The 23,267-nt window shown below is 55.5% G+C and overlaps 6 protein-coding genes across 6 annotated transcripts; 4 read left to right on the top strand and 2 right to left on the bottom strand.

Annotated features, from left to right (window-relative positions):
• Window positions 1–3,558: 3,558 nt before the first annotated feature.
• On the top strand, window positions 3,559–6,127 carry MFIFM68171_10096 (Phosphatase regulatory subunit-domain-containing protein; the record flags this gene model as incomplete). The annotated part of the gene is made up of 2 exons (XM_071065515.1): window positions 3,559–5,520; window positions 5,636–6,127. The coding sequence occupies 2 exons, from the start codon at window positions 3,559–3,561 to the stop codon at window positions 6,125–6,127; spliced, it is 2,454 nt and encodes an 817-aa protein (XP_070921616.1).
• Window positions 6,128–9,222: 3,095 nt separating this feature from the next.
• Window positions 9,223–10,889, top strand: MFIFM68171_10095 (uncharacterized protein; the record flags this gene model as incomplete). The annotated part of the gene is made up of 6 exons (XM_071065514.1): window positions 9,223–9,372; window positions 9,435–9,600; window positions 9,662–9,746; window positions 9,816–9,839; window positions 9,894–10,250; window positions 10,307–10,889. 6 exons carry the CDS (start codon window positions 9,223–9,225, stop codon window positions 10,887–10,889), a joined length of 1,365 nt encoding a protein of 454 aa, XP_070921615.1.
• Window positions 10,890–12,263: 1,374 nt separating this feature from the next.
• YIM1 (zinc ion binding) lies at window positions 12,264–13,495 on the bottom strand (the record flags this gene model as incomplete). Its single annotated transcript, XM_071065513.1, has 3 exons — window positions 12,264–12,332; window positions 12,396–12,755; window positions 12,827–13,495. 3 exons carry the CDS (start codon window positions 13,493–13,495, stop codon window positions 12,264–12,266), a joined length of 1,098 nt encoding a protein of 365 aa, XP_070921614.1.
• A 534-nt stretch (window positions 13,496–14,029) lies between these two features.
• On the bottom strand, window positions 14,030–15,610 carry MFIFM68171_10093 (Autophagy-related protein 17; the record flags this gene model as incomplete). Its single annotated transcript, XM_071065512.1, has 2 exons — window positions 14,030–15,025; window positions 15,089–15,610. The coding sequence occupies 2 exons, from the start codon at window positions 15,608–15,610 to the stop codon at window positions 14,030–14,032; spliced, it is 1,518 nt and encodes a 505-aa protein (XP_070921613.1).
• Window positions 15,611–16,602: 992 nt separating this feature from the next.
• rio1 (Serine/threonine-protein kinase rio1) lies at window positions 16,603–18,105 on the top strand (the record flags this gene model as incomplete). The annotated part of the gene is made up of 1 exon (XM_071065511.1): window positions 16,603–18,105. One exon carries the CDS (start codon window positions 16,603–16,605, stop codon window positions 18,103–18,105), a length of 1,503 nt encoding a protein of 500 aa, XP_070921612.1.
• A 2,549-nt stretch (window positions 18,106–20,654) lies between these two features.
• Window positions 20,655–22,157, top strand: MFIFM68171_10091 (uncharacterized protein; the record flags this gene model as incomplete). The annotated part of the gene is made up of 3 exons (XM_071065510.1): window positions 20,655–20,955; window positions 21,037–22,085; window positions 22,137–22,157. The coding sequence occupies 3 exons, from the start codon at window positions 20,655–20,657 to the stop codon at window positions 22,155–22,157; spliced, it is 1,371 nt and encodes a 456-aa protein (XP_070921611.1).
• Between the last annotated feature and the right edge of the window lie 1,110 nt (window positions 22,158–23,267).

The raw sequence follows: 23,267 nt of genomic DNA, 5'->3' as shown, positions 1-23,267 counted from the left end.
AACTAGCTAATCCACCCAACTCCCTTGCTCCTTCACCGGAGGCTTGTCTGAGACGTTAGCATGCTCCATGGGGCTGGTTACACTAGAACCCCCTGGCAGAAACGCCCCGGTCGGCAAAAGACGCTAGCGACGCCAGTGGAGCCGCGCCAGGATGGCAGGAGCCACTGGCAACGGACTCTGGGCTCTGACAAGCGCTTGCCAGGAACAAATCAGCGTGCAAGGCAGGGTATGATGTTGAGATAGCTCTCCGGAGATAAGAGGAAAGAGGCTCAGCTTTGTCCTGGCTTAGTTTGTACACATACTTCCAACCAGGGTAACCAAGATTGCTGATTTGCGACCTGGAGTGTGATCGAGGAAGGCCAGGTGGAGGTCCCGAATGAGACTCACGTACGAAGTTGAACACCGGAACCGACGTCTTCCGCCTAAGTTTAGTTGACAACGCCCGGCCATTGACCGCCTCGTGCAACATCTAGTCATTTACCGGATCTCTAATATAGGCTGCACGGTCGGACATTGATCCAGTCAAAGAATCCGAGTGTCCTGAAGGTTGGCCCGACACCGGGTGATCCCCAAGATAAAAGAGCCGATGAACGGATGATAACGATGTGACGGATGCAGCTTGAGCGGGGAAATATCCGCGGGAACGTACACATCTTTTTCAGCATGGTGGCTGGATTTCCCCCATGCAGAGGTTACGGGGCCGAGATCTGGACCGGCAGTAAGCATGATCAGTCGGGCCAACCGCTGCCGGCCGTCGTGGTGTCCCGGGCGCGATCCCCGGGATCATGTTGCAGCGGCGAGAACACCGAATTTCGACATTTCAGGAGGGCAAGGTATCATTTATTCCATTTGGGCTGTGATCTCCGGTTAGGTGATCCAATGCCTTTGAAGGGCTATCCCGCGCATTCCTCCAGGTACGACCAGGCCAAGCCCCGCTGGCCGAGACGACGAGGGGGAGGCGTGTTGGATGGCGATTCCTCTGGTCGCCTGCTGAGTGGTCAATGGCCCCTAGCAGGCCCGCTAAAAATATTTTCTTAGTGGCCCGCCGTATCGGGTTAGCCTAGCTGAAACATTTGGCCATCATGATCCTAAGAGACAGAATAAGAGCTATGGCATTCAAGGGTATCAGATAGCTCTGGTCTCTTTCGTCTCTTTTGCAATTGATTCCGATACGGGCTCTTTTATCACATAAAATGGCGGATCAGCATAATACACTAAGAGCCTCTGGTCTCATGGCTGTCCAAAATACAGGTCTCACGGCGAGGTGCAACCGCGCCACAGCGCACCGACATGATGGATTGGGTCCTTCGTCATCGCCTCAGTGGGCGGCTTCCTTACTCATCAGGCTATCAGGGTGTGAAACCAGTCGCCGGTACGACCCAGAACTTCTCCATAGCATGGGTCAAGTGATGTGTGCTTGGCAACTTTGCAAGACATAGTCAAGGTCGGGTAGTTATCTTCAGCAGGCCGTCTAGAAACAGACCAGAAGCATTCCCGGCGGTGACACGCAGTGCCAATGCTCGAGGCCGGCGGGCGTGTACAAAAAGCCCATTTGTTGGGGCGCACTCTCAGTGGCTGTTATGCTGTAACGCATTTCGTAGACGTCATTGTTACCGCTCCTGCCAAGGGGGCAAGGTATTGACAGGGAAGGATGCAAGTGCCTGCAAGCATCGCAGTTTGGTCCAACTGACCTTGTCGGCTCAACCAAGGCGTGCTCATGCAGAACCGGCGGCCTGGACTCTTTTCATTGAAATGGCGCCAATTTGGGCCATCTTCCCGACCACGAGCAGCGCTGGACTGCTGGCCACATTCGCGAGAACTCGACCAGTCGTGGCAATCCAATCGGCTCCCCGATTATCGCTACAATAAATTATTAAAAATAAATGACGGGTACTGCACACATGCTGGTATGGGTAGGCGCTTCAGGAAGCCCGTGTGCGGGGGCTCGGCAATCGTGGTGCTTGCGGGAGGGGGATAACGAGTGGAATTGAGACAATAGAAGGACCTGATGAAAACGACAGGAATGCGAATTCAGCAAATGACTTAGGAATTGCCTGCCTTAGTAAACCTAAATTCTAAACGGCTCCGGTGTGCTGGATACTCGATAACGACAGAGTGCCTTGAGCAATTGGCGGCTTTGGAAGCTGCGTTCGTCACTCCTACTTCGTGTGTTGCAGCTGCCCGGACAATACCATGCTTTGACCGGCATCGGGTCTCGCGATTGTGATCGGGAGTTCGGACTCTGCAACTCGCTCGCACAGTGTACACAGTCTGAGGTCCAAGTACGCTCACCATGTACCAAGACAGGGGGGTGCCGACATCCGCTGTGGGCAGGAACCCGCATGTTGGTCATGGTGGGCTTGTCCGGCCCAGGCTCGCCATCGGGTCCCACTCCTGCCAAAAAAAAAAGAGAGAAACGGCCAGTGGGGCACCAAGGTGCAGGCTACCCTTGTCGCTTGGCACGCTTGGAGCGAGCACCTAATCCACTCCATCCACGCCTCCCTGAGGCCCCGTCCCACCGGTCACTTCTACCTCTTGATTCAACTCTTACTCCTTGCACCATCGCCTCCTTCTTCTTCCCTTCCTTCCCTTCTCTCCCACAGTCCTCTTCGGATACACACCGAATTGCACTTGTAATTTGGTTTTATAGCAGCCATCTTTGCGCTCTCGTAGTGTCGAGAAGAAATTGCAGGGACGCTGCCGGCATCGACTCGTCCCCGCCACTACCGCCCACGGTACGAAAACCTGTACATACAAGGTACGCCGGCAGACCCTCACCCCCCACCTAATTCTCGAATTCGTCTTCAAAACGAGCCCCATCCCGCTCCCACAATCCATCTACCCTGTTCCTCTCTTCCCGCAAACCCCTTGGGCCTGTGTTTCCTTTCGACGGACCTTCACGAGTCGTGAGCCTGTCTAGAAGCTGCCTGCTGACGAGAGGGCAGAGCCAAGGCCGAGGACAACTGCGGAGCCCTGACGTCGACCTCCGACCACGCCGGCGCAGGAAGAAGTTGACAACGCCAATCACCGCAGATCCAAACTACCAAACGAGGCATCTACATCAACACGCTGCCCGAACTCTAAACTGAAGGCCGCTGGCCATCTCCAGGCCTAGCGTCATCGGGATATCAGCGGGTGCTCTTATCGCGTCCGCACTTCCAGCCATCGGTAAGCAGGTGTTGGTCGAGACTGAGAAACATAGGGCTTGCAATCGTTGGACACAACAAGCAAGACCCGCAGAAATTTTTGCACCTTTCCTAATGGACTTGGGCATCCTTGTCTCGTTTCGCCTCCTTTCTTTCTCGTCCCCGCGCCCACACGTCCACCCCGTCCCAACCCCACCTTTGGCTTAGAATTGTCTTCTTTCGAACGAGCGGGAGCTGACTTTGTTTCCCTGTAGCGTCTTCAGACAACTCGTTCCTCGTCTCAGAGCGGGCGAAGTACAAACGTTGCCATCCATGATCCGGCTTTGAGAAACACCAGCTTCGGTATCCCTCTCTCCTGCCGGGCTTTCAACTGGTGGAACACGGTTTGCTTGGGCAAGCAGTTCGCCGGAAAATGCCATACACTCCTCCATCGCACAGGTCGCCGGCATCGTCGGTTCCTACATCGCCCGAAGGAAGCCGGAGGCCTTCGTTTCACCAACACAATGCTAGTTCGAGACCCGTCCTTCCCCGTTCCGCGTCTTACCTCAATAGGCATCGGCGGACGCCCTCGGCGGTAGTAGCCGCTCAGCGTAGCAGGAATGAGCCATCGCCAGAGGCGACATCGGAGGATCTGAAAGGCATGGTGGCGGGCCACAGCGTACGGCAATCACCGCCTCCGGTCACTGGCGACCGTGCGATGCCGACCGGTGCCATAATATCTCCGCCCGACTCTGCGAGCGATGATGATGACATGCCCGAGGTTCGCGGCGAAACTCGTGGCCGGCAGATCGAGAACCTTAGGGAGCTACACGTTGCCATCAGCCAAATTCCCCAACAGAGACCCCGCTTACCGAACAAAGGTGATGCAGGCCGTGAAGCAGCACCGGATGCTGGAGACCTGCTTGTCCTCCAGACGCAGGCCGAAAGTATCCATCACAGCCTTAGCACAGGTTCGCTTGACGAACTCGCCGCAGGAGGCCATCGCCGGTTCACTCACACGAGGTCGGCCACGGAGCCGCATATCTCTATTTCCAGGTCCACCAGCAGCTCGGCAACTGGCTCTGATGAGGAGACCGATGAAGAGCGGAGGTACAAGCCGCAGATGGTTCGGAAGAAGTCTGGCGAGCTGGTTCGACCCGCTCTTCGTGCTCCGTCTTCGCTACGGAGGCGGCCTTCGAGTATGCCCGGCACACCTACCTATTCCAAGGCGGTACATTTCGACTCGCAGATCGAGGAAGTCAGGCATTTCCTACAGCTGGATAAGCCTCTCGCCGTCAGTGCGGGCTCGTCCCCTGTCGAGAACTATGACAGCGAGACCGAGTACCCGTTCTCGGGAGACGAAAGGACAGCCATGAAGCCTTTTCCCTTTGAGTGGGAACTCATCATGCCCAACTTCCCTCTCGAGACGCCGGTGCGGAAAGCACAGCCAGTGCGATTGGAGAGGATATGGCTGTCGGCGGATCAAAAGTGTCTGATTGGATCGGTTGCCGTGGCCAATCTTGCATTCCAGAAACACGTGTCGTGCCGGTTCACGCTTGACTACTGGAAGACCACATCTGAGGTAGTCGCCGAGTACGTTTGCGAAATCCGGCCCGTCGACACTCCTCATGGACAAGACAGGTTTAACTTCACCATCAAACTGTCAGACCTAGCCAACCTCGAGTCCAAGACGCTGTACTTCTGCATCCGGTACGATGTGAATGGGCAGGAGCACTGGGATAATAATGGCGGCACCAACTTCCAGGTTGACTTCAAGAAGAAGATGCTCCCGCAAAACGGCAAAAAGGGTGCTTCCAACTCCCGTCCCGGGTTACCCAGGGCAAAGAGCAATCGCCGCCCTGGCCAAGCCCCGAGAACCAAGCAGACGAGTGCTACTTCCGACGCGTTTGGCGAGAGTCCAAGATTGGATTTTGGCCAGTCGATCCATGAGTACCTCGGAGAGTCTGGTCCGACAGGCGTCAGGCTGAAGGGTGTCAAGAGTTCCAGTAGTCTACCCAGTGACAATCTGTCAAAGCGCCTTTCGGCGCCCAGCGGTCAATTTGCCAACCGCTACGACATTAGTGCGTCTATTAACGCCGCCATCCAGACCGCCAGAGATGGCCTCTACATGAAACCGTCAAAAAAGTCCAGTACGACGGTCCCGCCTAATGCCAAACCCGCAGACAAACCCGCCCCATCCACTGCCTTGACCAAGCATGAGCCCTTGGCGACCGGGGAAAATGCTGAACAGCTCTCCGCCGCAAAGAGCGATGCAGTCGCCGCCGTGGACAGGGCGCCGGTAACGGCGGGCCCAAAGATCAGGCCCGCCGCTGACTCGCCAACCTCGAGCATCTCAACTGCCTCTTATGAGGAAATAGTGAGTAAATGGTGCTTTGTATGTGTCCCTAGATCAGATCTTCTCTTACAGTAGGTACAGCCGAGGATCCAACGTGTCGCAAGCGTCACTGGGGTCAGTACATGACGTACCAAGCTAACTTTTCCTACCTCAGTTTGGCTCCAAGCCGTCGAGCGTTCAGGACGTTCAACACCAGGGGCTTCCATCCAAAATCGGTCAATTCGTCGGCGCCGACAACGCATCCAGTAGCGCCAGCAGCAGCAACTCAGTGAGCTATGAAGGAAGCCCAGTCCAGATGGGCAATTATTACCACTCCCACAGTGGCACCCAGCATCATTCTCTACACCCGAACGACCCAAATTCATATTTTCAACATTTACCAGTCTTCAGGGCCATGGGGGCCTCACCCGTAGAGTCGTCCCTCGACCATTTCTCGCCGCAGCGGACCGGAATTCCCATGACCGGGCAGTCTCAGAGCCCGGGCTCCGGCCAGGCTGTCGGTCATTCATCTTCGCCGCACTCCCTAGCTGGGAACTTCGCCCAATTAGCCGGTACGTCGCCGAACGAGTATCCATACCAGCACATTCTCGATCGTTTCCCGTTTTCTAGCACGGAGACTTATGCTTCGGCAGCGATTAGGGGTTGAGAATCACGGCAGGGGGGTTACCCCAACACGGTCACATTGAATCGACCAAGAGGGCCACAGCATCAACCTGACGCCCACGCCCGACGCCCGTTAGGAAAGACGACGTCGCCTTAACCCAGCGTCGAGCGCAGGGGGGTATGTCCTGTCAGGGAGCGGGGGTTCGGGCTATGAGTAGCCACTCTCCTCTTTACGTCAGCAAGCGTTTCTGATCTGAGGCATCAGTTATAGCATCGTCCGGGTGGCCGAATGTTTATGGTGATACGGCCTGATTATTTACTTTTCGTTTCTTGTGGTACGATGGTATGAGAATAGCGGTGTAAAACAAGTCGTTTGGTCAGCCCCGTATTCCGGTTTCCTTTAGGCCAGGTTGCTTTTCTCACGTTCGGGGTCTGGTACATATATGGTTGGGACATGGCAAGGAAAAATGGCGTTTCGTTATGCATTGTCCGGTTTGCTTTTTGCTTTTCACTCTTCACGTCTGCTATTCTCTCACTTGGCCGGTTTTTACCGGCATGGTTTATGGCTTGGATGCGGGGCGTCGATGTGTCGCCCGTTGGGAATGGAGGCTATGCCAACGAGGACATTGATGAGGACGAGCTGGAAACGGTACGGTCTTGAGGTCCTTGGTGTCGGTGCCTTGCGGACTTGCATGCGGTCAGGCCCATTCTCCAGGGCGGACACCTCATAATTTGCGGGGGACATTGCCGACGGTGAATAACACCACCAGCAACGATGTGCATCACAACACACCTCTGAGCACGAAGCGATATCCATCTGCATGGGCAACACTTAAACTAGTCAACAGTCCCGGCCTTACCATACATCATAGCCATGGAAGACTGGACCCGTTCGAGGTGCCTATGGAAAGCTGGTTGATGGGACCGATTGAGGCGATGGGGTGGAAGGCGGCTGAGGAAGGGGGCGCGGTTCGTCTCGTGATTGCAGCATCAGCAAGTGCACTAGCGAAGTAACTGCTATCAGACAGACCATCACTGCTGTTCATTCGCGGGATTTGCGAGGCGTTTAGGGGTCTGTAGCACGCAATTCGAGAGACAAATGGGCAATAGGGAGAATGATTTTGAGCAAGAGTGTGACTGCAGTTGCGAGAATGATGTACTGTTTTCGCTGACATATTCAATTAGTGACTCAGCTACGCAGTGTTTGACTCAACCTGCAATCTGCATAATGAGAGTGAGGGAGCCCGGTGATGATAGCCGAACAACTAGAATTCTTTGCGCTCTCTGGAATTGTCGCCGGAAAATTGGGAGTAAATCGACCTTCTCATCCCCTCTCTCGCACGAGAGCTCTTGCGTGTTGCTATCCACCGCTGCTGATAATGCAATAGCAAAGCTCAAGGCTTTGGCATACCCGATACACTGGTAATCATGCCCAAGGGCGGCCATCATCGGGTCTCACGGGAGCAAAATACGGATGGTTTTTGTAGGTTCATGGTAATTACTCGAAGCCCTCCTGTCGTTGAGGCGTGGAATTCGTATCTTAATAAATTACTAAACTACGTGAATTAATGTATTTTCCACTTATTCTACGAGGTGACACACTGACGCATTGAACTCTCACACGATCATCATACTTAGCATGTTCTCCTCGCGGTATCCGGGGGATGAATCGACTGGGTGCGCGAACAGAAGTCTCCTGCTGGCACAGCTTCAATTCATATTCTGTGATCATCGATTCCCTGCCGCTTTCCTTTGATCCTAAAGGGTTGAGCGGGGCCTTGGCGGCTCCAGGACCAGAAGTGATCGTCGAGCGAGCCTGGCCAGGCCGTCTTGGCATGCAGCCCTAACGGCTTCTGTTCCGGCTCATGGCTACATCGACGGTCAAGGGGAGATGGAGATGTACATAACTGCGTGATCAACACTGCCCTGAAACGGTTGATAGCAAATGTAGAGTTGATGAGAAACGACATGCATACCCCAGCCGGTGCCATTCCCCCAGTGGTCTCATTGGCAACATTCTTGACTATCACGCTGGCAGATTCCGCCCGGTGTGGCCCTGATCCTTGAAGAATGGGTGTGACAAACCTTAGGGTAGCAAACACGTCTGCACTCCGGCAAGCATCCTATGCGCAGCCAGAAAATTCTTGGGTGCAAGATATACGCAGCCGCTTTATGGCTTCGATCTCTCGTCAGAATCCCTGGAATTCAGTAGCGTAGTTGCTACTGCTTGCAGTCATGGTCGGCCTTAATGCACGGATAAAACCCGCCGGTAACCTCCAATAAGGGCCAAGTCCGATGTCTCATGTAGCCAGTTCAAATTCCGGATATCTGGATTAACTCCCCCATTGTTGAGCCCTGCCGGTTTGCTGGAACCTTGGACATCCGGGACCATGGATTCGGTAAAAGAAAAGAGCTGAAATGTGGCGTTGCTATTCTGAGCTTAGGCAGATGGCGCTCTTTGTTGCAACTTGAGAGCTGCAGCTCACATGCACATCGTGAGTCGAACCGTAGTTACATATCCTCCTGGCTATCGACACTGTTGGCACCACAACTACGCTGTGCCGTCAGCCAATGGCACATATATCGTAACTACGTTCCCCGCTAGTCAGCCGAAGCCACGCAGCTATGAAGGATGTGGGCTGTCGGCCGGGGAATGCCGCGCCCAACAAAAACGTCGAGAATCCCGCTATCGACCAACCCTAGAGCTCAGCCACCCCACTATCGCGCCAAGGGCTCTCTCAGCCGCTCACAAATGACCAGAACGTTCTCGCTGGGCTGGACCATTGCGCCCGCCCGCCTCTTTGAGTCATTAGGGGGGAACTGGCTGAGCGGGCTGGGGACGCCACAGGCCGAAGGCGGTTTGGGCAGCCAGCTGTCTAACCGAAGTATGGATCGGTGGCGGCGCCATGATCGGAGCGGTTGGCTATCGAGTGAGCGAGCAAAAAGGACCAGTGGCCCCAAGCCGTTCTATTTTTTTTTTTTTTTTATTTTCTTTTTATTTTTCTTTTCCCCGTCTTGCTCGTTCTGCGACGATGCAAAACTGTCGGCGTTGATACTGTTGCTCTGCGCCGCTGTGTCAACCAGAAGAACGCGAAAGAAGGACTCGTAGCCGTAGTTTGACAGAGCGACCACTGCATCATGGCAGCAACGCCATTCAGGGCGGCCGCGGCTCCTTTGCAAACTGCGGCCCCGACCGTCATCATCCCGCCATTTCGGGGGCTGGGCCGTCGCTTTGACAACTCAACCATCACAACTCGCCCATCCAAATCGCAAGGACCAAACTGCTCTGTAAGCGCCGCCGTTGTTGCTCAAGTCATCACTTGACACCGACTGATCAATGTCCGGCGCAGAACTTCAACGGGTTCCAAACGTGCAGTTCGGGCGGAGACTACGGCAGCTGTCTCGCTAACAACGACACGGATTACTGCAACTGCAACAATGGCGTGCAATACTTGGACTGCGTCTCGGCTGCTCTCGCCACATCGAGCTGCCAAGGCGCCGTGGCCGGTGTAGGTGGTAAGGAGCTTGAACATGCCTTGGACGGCGTCTGGCGGTTGGCTGACATAGAGCACCACAGACTGGGAAGCTTACGAACGGAACTGGATCCAAGACTCGTGTCCGAGCACACCCCCAGCCGCAGTTATGACAGAGCTGCCACAACCGTAAGTAATAGTGTCGTGGAGAAGACACTCGAGTTTATATGGAAAGGAGATTGTGCTGACACATCCCAGGTCCACCGTCGAGCTAGATTTTGAGTGAGCGACCATTCAAGGAGCGGCCCGGTTAGGCTTGACTAACTTTCGGAACAGACCTGTCAGTACCGTCACCCCGTCAGGACCCATTACCAAGGCTCCTCCTCCGCTTGTGGCACCCTCCTTTAGTGATGGAGGGGAGCTCTTGACGGCAGACTGCAAATCGACCTCGTACACTCTGGTAGACGGCGGGGACATGGTGTATTATGTCGCCTTCATTGGATGCAACGCAGACAGGCCCCAGTGTTGCCCCTGGGACGTTTCGATCGAGACACTGCCGTCAGAGTCTGACGGGAAAGGGAACCGTGTAGCTGCGGAGCCGGGCCAGTTCCCTATTCCTGCCGATGCTGCAAAGGGGAATCTCGCACGGTGCCCGCGGGACTACTATTCCGTATCTGGACAGTGCTGTCCAAAGTATGTCAATCTATGCGCTGGTGGTGCTTCGGACCGTGACGGCTGACAATACCCAGTGGCTACTACAAGTTCACCCGCCGGGTGGCATACCAGACGCCCTGCTTCAGCTCTCTTGCCGAGAAGGCGACGCCGCCGGCCATCACCGCCGGACTAGCCGCCAACCCAACAGATTCCTCCCTTCCCACCTCGGCCGTCGTCAACGTGGCCTGGGCCATGGGCTACAACACCACGGGCGACCCATCTCCCCCTCTCTCCCAGGGGGCAACCATCGGGATCGGGGTCGGCGCTGGAATTCTTGGCATCTCACTCGGCGTCCTCGCCGCCTTCTTCATCATGCGCTGGCGGAGGAACAAGAAGAGTGCGGTGGCAGCAGAGCGGCTGCAACAGACGGTGCAATTAGAGCCGCACCAAGGGATGACGTACCACCACGGCTATCACGCGCCCCTAGGGAGCCCCCCCTTACCGAGTAGCAACCTTGGGCCTCCCGCGCCGACCAAGTACGCTCACACCGTTTCGACAAATAGCGGTGGTGATGGTGTCGGAGGGGACTGGAATGGGGGATATGGGTATCCGCATCCGTCATATCCGCACCAACCGCAGCAGATGGCTGGTTACGAAGGATACTCGCACCGGACGTAATTTGGGTCCATTTTATTAATCGGCTTGTCAGCATTGAGTTCTTGGTGTTGTTTCGGCGTTCAGGGCTGGTGACGAGTGGCATAGGCGGCGCAAACCCATGTGATAAACGACGGCGGCATTGGAATAAGGCACTTTCGCTACTTACTAGATTACACCTGCAACCCGCAGATTTCTGTACCGGTTCTTCTGCATCAACTTGACGGACTGATCCTTGCTCTAATCGCTTGCCTGCTGGCGGCCACCATCGTGCAGCCCGACTTGCCTGAAGCCCACAGCCTACCGTAAATGCAGCCCACCGCTCCCCTTAGCAAATACATACTCGCGAATTACAACCCTGATGCTCCAACCCATACCTCCCCACCTTATCCATGGGGAACCCCATTACCGTTGCTTCCCAAGTTTTATCTCTTGGGGGCCGATCAACTCGTCCATTCCCGCCCTGTCTGTCATGACCAGAATGACCAGAATGCGCAGATGAAACGGAGTCGGCAATGGCAGGCGCAGTAGAGGGGCCTCCCATCACAAAAGGAGGTCTACGTGTCTCTCCTTGCTGTGATGACCAGCTTGACGGAGGAGCAAAAGTAGAGCCGATGACGAGGCCGGTCGGCCGATCCTGGGAAGCGACGGATGTTCTCTGCAGTTCTGTGAGAGCGTGGAGAGCACCGGCAGCGGAACCCTGGGGGCCGACGACCTAGGCCACGGCGCGATCAATAGCTGCCTGCATCTCCTCTGCACTTAAATGCCGCGAAAACGAGCGAAGGGACGCGTCGAACAGTATGTCCGGCCGGAAGCCGCCGATAGCCATTTGCCCATCGAAAAGGACGACCTCCCGAAACGGCCATGGTATGATTGGGGAGACGACGTACCGAAGCCACGGTGGAGATGGCTCGCGCGTCTCCGGGTCGAGTGAGGCCCATCCGTCACCCGACATTGGAACGAGTTATGGGCGTGTGGCGCTGATAATAGTTGGACTTGGTGCGTTGATAGAGAATGTTAAAATATTGTCAGAGCATACAACGATGGGGACAGTCAAGACTTCAGGTTGTCAGGGAACGAGACTCCCAGTCACTCGAGCCCACTCGCTTGGGCTGCTACTCAGCCCCGCGCGTTGAACAGCATGTTGAGAAGGAGTTACCTGTGCGGTGCGCTGGGCGGGGAAAGAAAGGCGAGAGGACATGGGTCGTCCGTCCTCACTCCACTGTATTGCCTTCCATATTAACACCATGCTGTTGTGTTTATTGTTGCCGTTACTATAATATGATCCGGCAAGACCATTACCGATACCTGATGTATTGCTAATTGCAGAGACCGGGCCGGCGGCCTCCGGATCCCTGCCGTGTCCCGGTGTGATTGCCACCATGACAGGCTCCGAGTCTAAGCTGAACCCCCAACCTTGATGACGATCTTTCCCTTGGCCCTTCCCGTTGCCAGTTTCTCGTATGCCTAGCGAGGTCTACGTCAGCTCTTTACCATTCGACCCAACCCAGCACTGACAGGAACACTTACCTCAACGGCCTGCTCCATTGAGAACTCCGAATCAATGGGCGCCTGTTTTATCAGTCCCCGTTCCACCCATCCAGCCACTTCCTTTGCATTCTCGCCCGACGCAATAAGAAGGAAGATGCTGTAGCTGCGTGGGGTCCCGCCAAGAAACACTGGGATCAGTTTATTCCTTATGAAAGGGACGACGCCTTGCGACCAGCCGCCCACGATGCTGATGAACCTGCCATCCGCTTTGAGGTAGCCGGGCGAGTGGGTGAACAGCGCCTGGTTGCCGACACAGTCCAGTATCGCATCGAACGGCTCCTGCCCAAACTTCTCGGCCAGATACCCCTCCAGCGGGTTGCGCACCCGGTAGTCAATGACCTAACGCGGCGCCGTCGTCAAACGTCAGTTCATCCAGCCGCCAGACGGAACTTCCAAGGATTGCAACCCACCTCATCCGCCCCGAGCCGCCTCATCATATCCGCGTTGGGCCCGGAGCAAACCGCAACCACCTCCTTCCCCATCCCCTTCAGAACCTGCACCGCCACCGACCCGACCCCTCCACTGGCCCCGTTCACCAGCACCCTCCCCGCCTTCCCATCACCGACCGCGAACCCCGCCCTCCGAACCATAGCCGCGGCCGTCTGGCCCGCAATCCCCATCAGCCCGACCGCCTCCCTCCCGTCCATGCCGTCGGGGACGAGCGCCACGGACCGGACGTCGACGGCGACGTACTCGGCCAGCGCCCCCTTGCCCCCGGCCACCTCCCTCAGCGCGAGGGCGCCGGCCACGCGCGTGCCGGGCGCCACCCTCGAGCCCGCGAGGACGGCGCCGGCGCCCGCCGCGACCACCTCGCCGGCAAAGTCCATCGCCGGCGTCGGGGCGCGGCGGAAGGGCAGCCACGGCGGGCACGTCTTGAGGAGGGCCAGGTCGACGGGGTTGAGCGCCGCGTGGGTCACCCTTACGAGGAGGAGGTTGCTGGCGGGGTCTAGGGGCGGGGTGGGGAGGGAGGGGTGCAGGGAGAGGGCGTGGCGCGGCGCGCCGGTGCGGGTGGCGGCCCAGGCCCTCATCGTCTGGGGCACCGCCGGGGCGCCGGGGGTGGGTTCATTTATCGGGCCCATTCTCGGTCGCGGGGGAAAAGATGTTACGGCGTCAATGCTCAGTAGTACGGGCGCTGTGGATAGGCACTGGGCTGTGTGGTTTGCTGTTCGTTGGACGGGTGTTGTCTGGTTCTGGGTAAGGAGGCAGGAGAGAGCGTTGTGATTTGCGCAACCGAAACGAACGGGCGCGGATCCCGGCGTGGACCTGGGTGGCGTACCCGTACCTCCGTACCCACATGCCCGACACCGACCCCGCTGGAGAAAGTTGGGGTGGAAGACGACTGAAACACTGACCAATATGCTTTACGAATATCATTCGCGCTTCTGATGCTGGGGTTATTTACCCCCCTGGCTGTATGGATGCAAAGATTTTGAGGGATCATAGTCCAAGTAACTGGATTTGAAGAACTGCCTTATACAATACACACACATCCCCTACAATACATGACACCCCGACTCCGGACCGTCCCGTCCCACCTAGCCTATTAGGGTATGCCCGAAGAAACCATTGCCAACATCAACGCCAACACCTAACTAGCCAACTCAAACGCATCCTTACCGACTAGGCTCCTTGCCTCGTGCTGCGGCTGCCTTTGCCTTTCCTACATGAGGCGTGCTCGCCTTCTGGTCTCGCGCCTCGGCACCAGACGGTGGCTCTTCGACCGGGACGAGCATCCACCTCTTTGGCGGGCTGTTCATCCCTATCCATAGGTCCGTCGGGAGGAACTCACCGACTTCTTGCCTGAAATGTTCTCGCTGCTTCCTGTCGGCCTCGAGTATGTTTTCCACATTCTCCCTGGCCTTGCGCAGTGTGTTCTGGATCTTGTCGTCAACCGCCCGTCTCCTCTCGTTTTCGAGCAGCAGGCTGTCGTAGGCGCGAGCATATCCCTCGTAAAAACGACGCATCTCATCCATCTCTTGGAGCTTCCCGAAGATGATATCCTTCTCGTCCTCCCAGCGCTGGGCAAACTCGCCTTCGGCCGCCACGTAGCTGTGCAGCCGGGAGCCGACCTCCTCAAGCACCTGCAGCGCGGCAAGAGTCGCTATGTAGGCCGCCTTGATGCCGTCAAACTGCTCCTTTAGCGAGCCAAACTCGAGCTCCATCCGCTGCAGCACCGCCTGGATCTCAGCCACGACCTCGTCTACTTCCGGCGCATCCTGCACCACGACCTGAACTATCTCGGCGCGCTCCTGCGGATCCATGGGCTCGAGATCCGCCATGTGCGATTCTTGCTCGGTGATGACGCCGGAGATTGAGACCGGGTCCCCGCCGTCGGTTACTTCGGCCGCTCTGCGGCGCGCCAGCGCAGCGCCACCCTCAGTAGCCCTGACCGCCTTGACGCACATATCAAAGTGTGTGTTTAGAGAGGTGAGGTGCTGGGCCATCGAGTGGGAGTGATCGGTCAGGGAGGCTAGCAGATGAGGGATCGGTTGGTAGGCGGCTGATGACGACGGCGAATCGGGTGAGGGCGCGGCAGCCATAGCTTTGTTGAGCAGGCGCAGATCATTGTCGAAGCGGAGGAGGTCACCGTCGAACGAGGTTTGGGCAGCCTGTAGCAATAGCCGGTTAAGCATGGGATATTTGATTGCGGGACATCAAGAGCACTGGTTTACCTGCAGCTCGGCAATGCTCGCCTTCAGAGCATCCCGCATCATATCGACGCTCTTCTCGTCAACAAAATCCATCAAGCACTTTTCACCCTCCCCCGCCGGGCGGAAGACGCGCTCCACAGGCGTCTCCCGCAACATGCGCATCGTCTGCTCGAGCCGGCCGTTGGCGCCGTCCAGGGTGCGTATCAGGTGCTTGAACTCGCGGCGGCCGCTGTCGTAGGCGCGCCCCATGCCTCTCCGCGCCTGCTTTAGTATCCGCACCTCCTCGTCAATAAGCTGGCGTAGGAAGCCCGTCTGAGCGCTCAGGATGACGGATTCCTCGTACATCTCACGCGCGTGGGTTGCTAGGTCATTGGCGCGGAGGACCAGCGCCATTGATGAGAGCGATTGCTTCGCCGCGAGCAGGTGCTTGACGAGGACCTCGACAGGCACATCGTCGGCGTCGAACTCGGGAGACGGGGGTTCCTGCAGGGACGTCGGCCGCGAACGGGACTCGGCCGACGAGGCTGGCCTGGACATGGCCATGTTTGGCGGGAAAATGGCCCCGGACGGGGTTTGCTAAAACATAGAATCAAGACTGAAGGGCAGGAAAGAGATCGAGAAGCCAGACAGTGCGGCAGCAGTCATGGTACATTTGATGACGGGGATTGCGAGGTTGTGACGTTAGGGGGCTGCCGGAAGCCTTGGGGGAAAGTCATGGCGGTCGGAGCTTTGTCGATTCGGGGAGGCTGCAGTGGGTCGCAGACCGCGCCGACGGTACTGCACAGTGCGTGCATACGCCAAGTCTGAGGACCCCGGAAGGACAGGCATGTGACGGCATCCTGCCAGGTGTTTCCACAGCCGCCTCCCAGACCGCAATTCTCTGTACTGCGTACAGATTCTCCTCGAGCCTGAAACGCGTCTCCCACTGCCCAGCGGTGCCGAGTGAAATTAGAACCAGACGCAGGCATTGCGTTGTCTTGTTCTCAAGAGACTGCCAGAACCTAAAACAGGGCGCGTAGCCGATCAAGGTATCTACGCCGATGACGCACCGGCTGCTCGACCTATCCTGCTGCTCCCCTGCTGACATGAGCATCTTTAGGTAGTATTAGCCTTGTTAAGCCCTGATGTCTAACCTCCGGCAGCTTATGTCACTAACTGGGAGGCTCGGCTCCGTTCCAGAAGCCTTGATAGTGAAGCTCAAGGCCGGGCAAAGCTAAGTATCAAGCAGCTTTGTGGCGATTTTGAGTGAGTTGGTGGCCGGACCTCATTGTGAACTCTATGTGTATCCGTTAATTATGGGTATGCAATATTCTTCCTCTCTTCTGCCATTTCCCGTCCTCCCGCAGACGCGCCTCTCTCCGAGACTCTGAACCTACACGTATCAGACCTCAGTCCAGCAGAGCAAGATTAGGTAATCGCCAATACCCCGCGAGCCGATAAGATAAGAACGAGGAGCACACCCAAAATTTCGAGGGGCGATGAGCAACCTCAGGTCGCAACCCAGGCCAACCTACGGGATCCCGCTTGACGTAGAGATGAGCGATACTAACGATCCTGTCCTCCCCGGGGACAACAGCGACTTCGACTCGGACGGCTTCGAGTGGGCCGACAGGAGGGGCAATGCCAATCCACAGCCCCGCTTCAACACGGCATCGCAGAAGCCAACCATAAACACGTTTTCCAGGGTCGACGATAACGACGGCGGCGAGATTGCCGCTCTGTCGGTGCATGCGGCCAAAATACGTCTCGATAATGTTAAGGAACATGCGGAGCGCGACAGTGACAAGGCCGATCGCGCCACGGCCGACCTGGTGCTCGACCAGCGGACTCGCATGATCCTGCTGCAGATGATCAACCGCGGCGTCGTCAGCGAAATACATGGTGCTGTTAGCACAGGAAAGGAGGCGAATGTGTACGGCGCTGTGCTGGTGCCTGAAGACGGAGGCGAGCCGATCCAGCGCGCCATCAAGGTCTACAAGACAGCCATCCTCAGCTTCAAGGACCGCGAACGGTACATCACGGGAGAACACCGCTTCAAGTCGGGGCCAGACAAGAGCAACAGCAGGAAAATGGTGCAGCTATGGGCCGAGAAGGAGTTCCGGAACCTCAAGCGCCTGTGGGCCGCCCAAATAGCCTGCCCGGAGCCACATGTGCTCAAGCTTCACGTCTTGGTCATGGGCTTTTTGGGCGACAAACGCGGCTACGCGTACCCGCGCCTGAAGGATGCACGCCTCACCGGCGACGATATCGACAACCAGTGGCAGAATCTCTACACCCAGCTCCTAGGGATTATGCGCCGTATGTACCAGGTCTGTAACCTGGTGCATGCCGACCTGAGCGAGTACAATATCCTTTACAACAACAAGGCCTTGTACATCATCGACGTGTCCCAGTCCGTCGAGCACAGCCACCCACAGGCGCTCAATTTCCTGCGAATGGATATCAAGAATGTCGGTGATTTCTTCAGGCGCCAAGGCGTTGACACGCTCCCGGACCGCACCATCTTCAACTTCATCACGAATCCCGAGGGGCCCATGGAGGAGCCTGCGCTGTCGCAGGCCATTAAACACCTCTACGAGACGCGCGCGGCGGTGGCAGACACGGACGAGGCCGCAGCGGCCGCCGAGGTCGACACCGAGGTTTTCCGCAAGCAGTGGATCCCCCAGACCCTGCAGGAAGTCTACGACCTTGAGATGGCAAACGAGGCCATGGACGCCGACGTCTACCGGAACATGATTGCCAACGATGTGATGCTGCCGAAAAGCGCGAAGGTGGCCGGCGAGGCCGAAGAGGAGGGCGGCAGCTCCGAGGACGCCCCGGACGATGATGGCGCTTCGCTTGGCACTGGCAGCGAGGGCAGTGCCGATGAAAACCAGTTCGAGAAGGGCCGCCCGCGGGGCAAGAAGCACCAAGACAAAGACGAGAAACGGCAGCACAAACTGGCTGTGAAGGAAGCAAAGAGGGAGAAGAGGAAAGAGAAGATGCCGAAGGATGTCAAGAAGAGGCTGGTTTCGACCACGTCGAGAAAGAAGAGATAAAACGGCCGGAGTGCCCCGCTCACCGGGCCATGAATATCCACCATTTTAGCTTTTCATTATTGGCGGCGATAGCTGGGGAAGAACCAGAGCAAGGTATCAACTGGATGATGAGAGCCGAAAGCTGCTCGAGATATCGTGGTTTGTCGAGCGTTTGCCTCACTTGCTGGCCGAACCTCCGGCCATGACATCTCACCGAGCAGGTCCGAACGGGCTGTCGAAGCTTGTTATGACGACCAAAGAGAGCACTGACAGTTGGTGTCCTGCCTGGCTAAATCTTATGCTCCGGGTTGCATAGCCTGCTTACGGAGACGACCCCTTGAAAACTCACGGGTGGTTCTTTTTCTGTCTTGTTTGTTGCATGGAATCGGTCGACACCGGCCGTCTGTCCCACAGCGATCAGAGAGTTACATTTAGAATAGGTACATGGTAGCTTGAATGAAGACTCCGCAACCAGTATCTCACGTCTGTCTCGGTAGGTTGTTCGGTATGTCTATAATAGAGGATTCTTCTTACGTACGCTTGCTCTTTGGGGTGAACAGGTGGGGGTAGGGTCGACAACATAAACGTCTGGCTATAGATATATTGTACCATGGTGCAGGGGCTATAAGTCTTGGCTGTGCACGTGGAGGTGCCTCTATAACGAGAAGAACTAAACTGTTAGTAGCGACGTTGACAGCGACGGCTAACCGTCCACCTGCTTGAGCTACCCTTGTGTTAACAGGGAGCAACACCAGTCTAAGCAAGTCCTTCCAGACAAGTCATTCAGGATTCTTAAACCTAGTCGTAAACTCGTGAAGAGCTATATATTCTTCACCAGGAGCAGTAACAACAACCGCATATTTGTTACCGGGGTAAGGTTGGGCTACCGAAATTAGCAGGGCATGTTGGTGAATGGAGGTTTCTCACCTTATTTTGCAGAAGCAGATGTATACTTGAGAACCTTCAAGGGCTTATCTAGACACGTCGTTTATTGCCAATAAGCAGCTTACTCAATAGATAACTGGAATATCTTCAAGTGATTAGTTAAATAATTCAGCATTATTTAGTAGCTACTCTCGATAAGTAACTTGCAAAATCAACGACTTAGGAGTTTTAAACGGCTAAAATCTAGACAAGTATAAACGATAGCTAGTGCGTAGCCTACCCTAGAAATTCCAGATTCAAGTTACATAAAAATGTGTAGAGGCTATATATTCAGATATCACGTAGTATTATACTTACTACCTGCATTGCCCACTCTATATACTATACCTCTATACCTAGCCCCGGCCTCAGCCCTGTCCCTAGCCCTTTGTTCTTAGTTCCGGACTCAGCTTACTCGTTTTTTATTCTCCAGCACATAGCATCATTCTTCTGGCTTGAGACGATATTATATGGTTTCCCTCGTAGTCTTATCATAAAAGGCACAGAAACACACATCTACATCCACATACGGATCAAAACAAAGGGGAGAGCAAAGGTAGCCAAATACCAGACAGACAAGGTAGATAAGACAGGCCAGGCGACACTACCACAAATTAACTCCGTACAGCCTAAACAGTCCAAAACAACATATATAGATAGAGCTCCCTCTGGTCAGAGAAAGTCGCTTTACACGCAAAGAAAGCTCGACAATCAAGCCTGCAACATGTATAGAAAAGGGTGCTGAATTGGTTGTCCTGTCTAAGGAGCAATGGCTAGGACGGCCCTGCTTACAGTGCAAATGAAAAATGGGCCTACAATAATTAAATTCCAGCCCCCCGGGCGCTATCCAGTCAGTGTGACCCCCTGATTAGAGGGACCCTGCCCTCTGGGGACAGTTTTCCCCAACTTAATAATAACATTTCATCCTATTCGTTTTTCTCTAAGTCTACTATCGTAGTTAAAAAAGGCTAGGTATTGGCTGAAGAAGGTAAAAGAACGATACCCAAGATCCAAAGTGTGTAAGAGAGTTAACAGTCTAACAAACCAATCAGGGGCCTGGATTCGAAGAGTCCCAATCGGATTGGGGAATAAGCTAAGGTAGTTTTCTTCGGAAAACCATTTGACCACGATATTGTCCTCCAGTCTGGATTAATCCTTATCCTTACTAGATTGACCAATAATGGTCGATAGCAGTAATAGATTGACGTCGGACCATATTATTCCGCTTACCCTCATCAGAATCAATCATATTCCTCCAAACCGGTGAATCTTGACCCACATAACTTCTGCCCAACAACTTAACCTGCCCAAAGCATACCAGTAGATGATCGACCGACGAGGATATCTAACAGATCAAAAGTTCGGGTTCCAATGAGAGCCGCAGTGTGCCGTCTGTTCCGGTTCGTACTTCCCCTCCACCCATCATAGCACGTTAGTTAGCTTACGTACGGACAGCTGCTGCAAGCGCAAGAAGAACAAGAGTATCAGTCGCATCACCGCCGTCCATCCTCCTCCCCCATTTGGTAAGTCGAAACTAATTGCTGGAACTCTAGGCGCGTAAAACTCACTTTCCTTATCTGATGTACCTAGAGGACGGGCAGCAGACACCCCTTGCCGCTAGCGACCACCACCAAGAACCAAGTCTAATGCGAAAGGCTCTCAACGGGGCACTCTTCTCAGGTCCCCTATGCCACCCATATATAGGTGATCCTACTGTCAAGTCGGGCCTTCAGCCTTATGATTCGCCAGTCTCGGAGCTCTGCGAGTGTGCGGAGGCATGCTGTCAAGGATGCTCCATCGTCGTCGACGCCATCAATGCATTCGCTCCTGGCTGGATCGAACGAAACAAAGCTGATGGCGGTGTGGAGTTGACTATACATGGCTCCATTCTTGTGCGTTTTTGGGGAGGCGGCAGTAGTGACGACTTTGAAATCCGGCGACTAGAAGGTCTGTATCCAGCCCGACCAATTGCCATGTACTTCGGCCTGAAGTTGTCAAGACGCTAACGCACTCCTCTGCGAGATATAGACAATCCCAATGTCTTGCCATCGCAAGGAGGCTGGTCCGATTTCTCTTTCGACGTAATCCCGAACACTAAGACTGAGGCCGCCTTCAATCGCATCTCATCCTGGCTCGCAGCGTGTTGCAGTGGCCACACTACATGCAACACGACGGCGGGCGACCCCGGGTTTATGCCGAGCCGGGTGCTGGATGTCACCTATGGATGGAATACGGACTCTTCTGAGGACAAAATCCGCCTTGACGTGTCACCCGCTACGCCCTCCCCATATGTTGCCTTGAGTTACTGCTGGGGAGCCGACCTCGATGGGGTGATAAAGACCGAGACGACAAACATAGAGGAACACCAGGGTGGTATTACGGTAGACTCACTCCCAAAGACGGTGCGAGATGCGGTGTACGTTTGTCGGGGGCTGAAAATTCCTTACCTCTGGGTGGACGCACTGTGTATCGTGCAGAACGATGAGAAAGACTGGCAGAAAGAGGCAGCTCGGATGCATCAGGTGTATTCATGCTCGTACCTCACAATTGCTGCACACAGAGCAGCTTCGTGCAAGGACGGCTTCTTGGGCGAACAGAACTTCGGCCAGCTAGGCTGGCAGCAGCTCTTCCAGGCCAAAGTATGGGATGAGGATGGCATTAGAGAGCCCGGTAACCGACCATACTCCTACGAGATCAAGCAGCTGGTGTTGCGAACCGGCAAGGGGGCGGACTCGTCGCCCAGCCCGCTCATGCGCCGAGGCTGGACACTCCAGGAAGCCCTTCTACCCCGGCGTACCATCCATTATACCGGCGATGAGCTGGTCTGGGAGTGCGCCACGCGGAGCGTTTGCGAATGCATGCACATGCACGACCGCCGCGAATACACGACTAGGTCGTATTTTTCGCCCGTTGTTCGGACTCAAATCGCCAGCGACGCTGAGTCCGTCGCCGTCTTTTGGATGCGGGTTGCCGAAATGTACTCGGAGCGTCAGCTCACCTTCGCGTCCGACAAATTGCCCGCCATCTCCGGAATCGCGCAGTTAGTCGCAGCCAATCCCGCCATGTTCCAGCTCCCCGTAAGTCTACATTCCAGTTCCCATTCACCCCCCACTTTTGACTTGGGGCAGACCGGACTGACATACCCTTGATAAAAAAAGGAAACTAGTGCCGAAGAACTTGAACCTATTGGGTCCATCTACCTCGCCGGGATCTTCCGTCGTTTCCTATTCCGCCAGCTACTCTGGCATTCCTCCTCATGCAGCGACCGTCACCACACATCCTATATAGCCCCGACGTGGTCTTGGGCGTCCACAGATTGCCCAATTAGTTATTCTCATGAAGTCTTGGCAGGGACAGAACGACTCCAGGCGCGCGTGTTTCACGAGGAGACCTTCTGCAACCCAAAAGTGCAGGGAGACTGGACGGGAGAGGTTAAGGGCGGACAACTGTCCCTTGAGGGACCGGTGGTACCGGTTAGGTTGGCCACGTTGGATCACCTTGGCCGCCAGTGCAATGCTGTGCGCACTCGACAGGGCCTAGCAGAGTGGGTATATTGCGAGGTGAAGCTTCCAGCAAATTCCGGAGACCACTGCTTGGTGAGCGAATACCACTGGTGCGAGAAATGCAGGCCTCGGAACGACGAATGGAGCAAGCCGAAGCATTGTTGTTTATTGGTCGGGACCTATGGCTGGGAATCGCCGTCTGGCTTTTTCCTCGTGTTGGAACGGTCCCAGACAGCGGACGGGGAAGTGTGGAAACGGGTTGGAATGGGTGAAGAAAGTTGGAGGCATGTGTTGTTTGACTCTGCCGAGGTTAAGAAGGTTAAAATCATTTGAACAGGCTCGCCTGGCAGCTCATCGCGTCTCTGACGAAACTTCGACACCCAAGAGATCGGCAAAGCCGGGAATTAAATCGCCGCGTTGGTTGTGATTCCCAGAGGTCCATGCAGGTCTTGACCAAGGCGGTGGCGGCAGAGAGGCCAACTACCGACGCGGCCGTTTCCATGCTGCCAGACGCGTGGGTGAGACTTGAAAACTGTGGATAAAAGATTGCTATAAGTCGCGAGTTCAAGAGGAAATGCGATCAGGCTGGCAGACGCATCGGTCGGGGTTGAAAGGCGCCAACGGAATAGGGAGAAACTGCCTCGGTCATGTGCTAAACATGCTGTCCTCACCAATCAGATGTCACGGAGAAGCGCTTGATACAGATGTAGCAGTGTAGCACTTCCTGCAGGCGAGTTAGCCACATTGCTCTTGATG

Source organism: Madurella fahalii (genome assembly GCF_045866475.1).
Source record: "Madurella fahalii IFM 68171 DNA, scaffold_6, whole genome shotgun sequence".
Classification (NCBI taxonomy): domain Eukaryota; kingdom Fungi; phylum Ascomycota; class Sordariomycetes; order Sordariales; genus Madurella; species Madurella fahalii.
The sequence above is the reverse complement of the archived record's forward strand: the minus strand, read 5'-3'. Positions and strand labels throughout refer to the sequence as shown.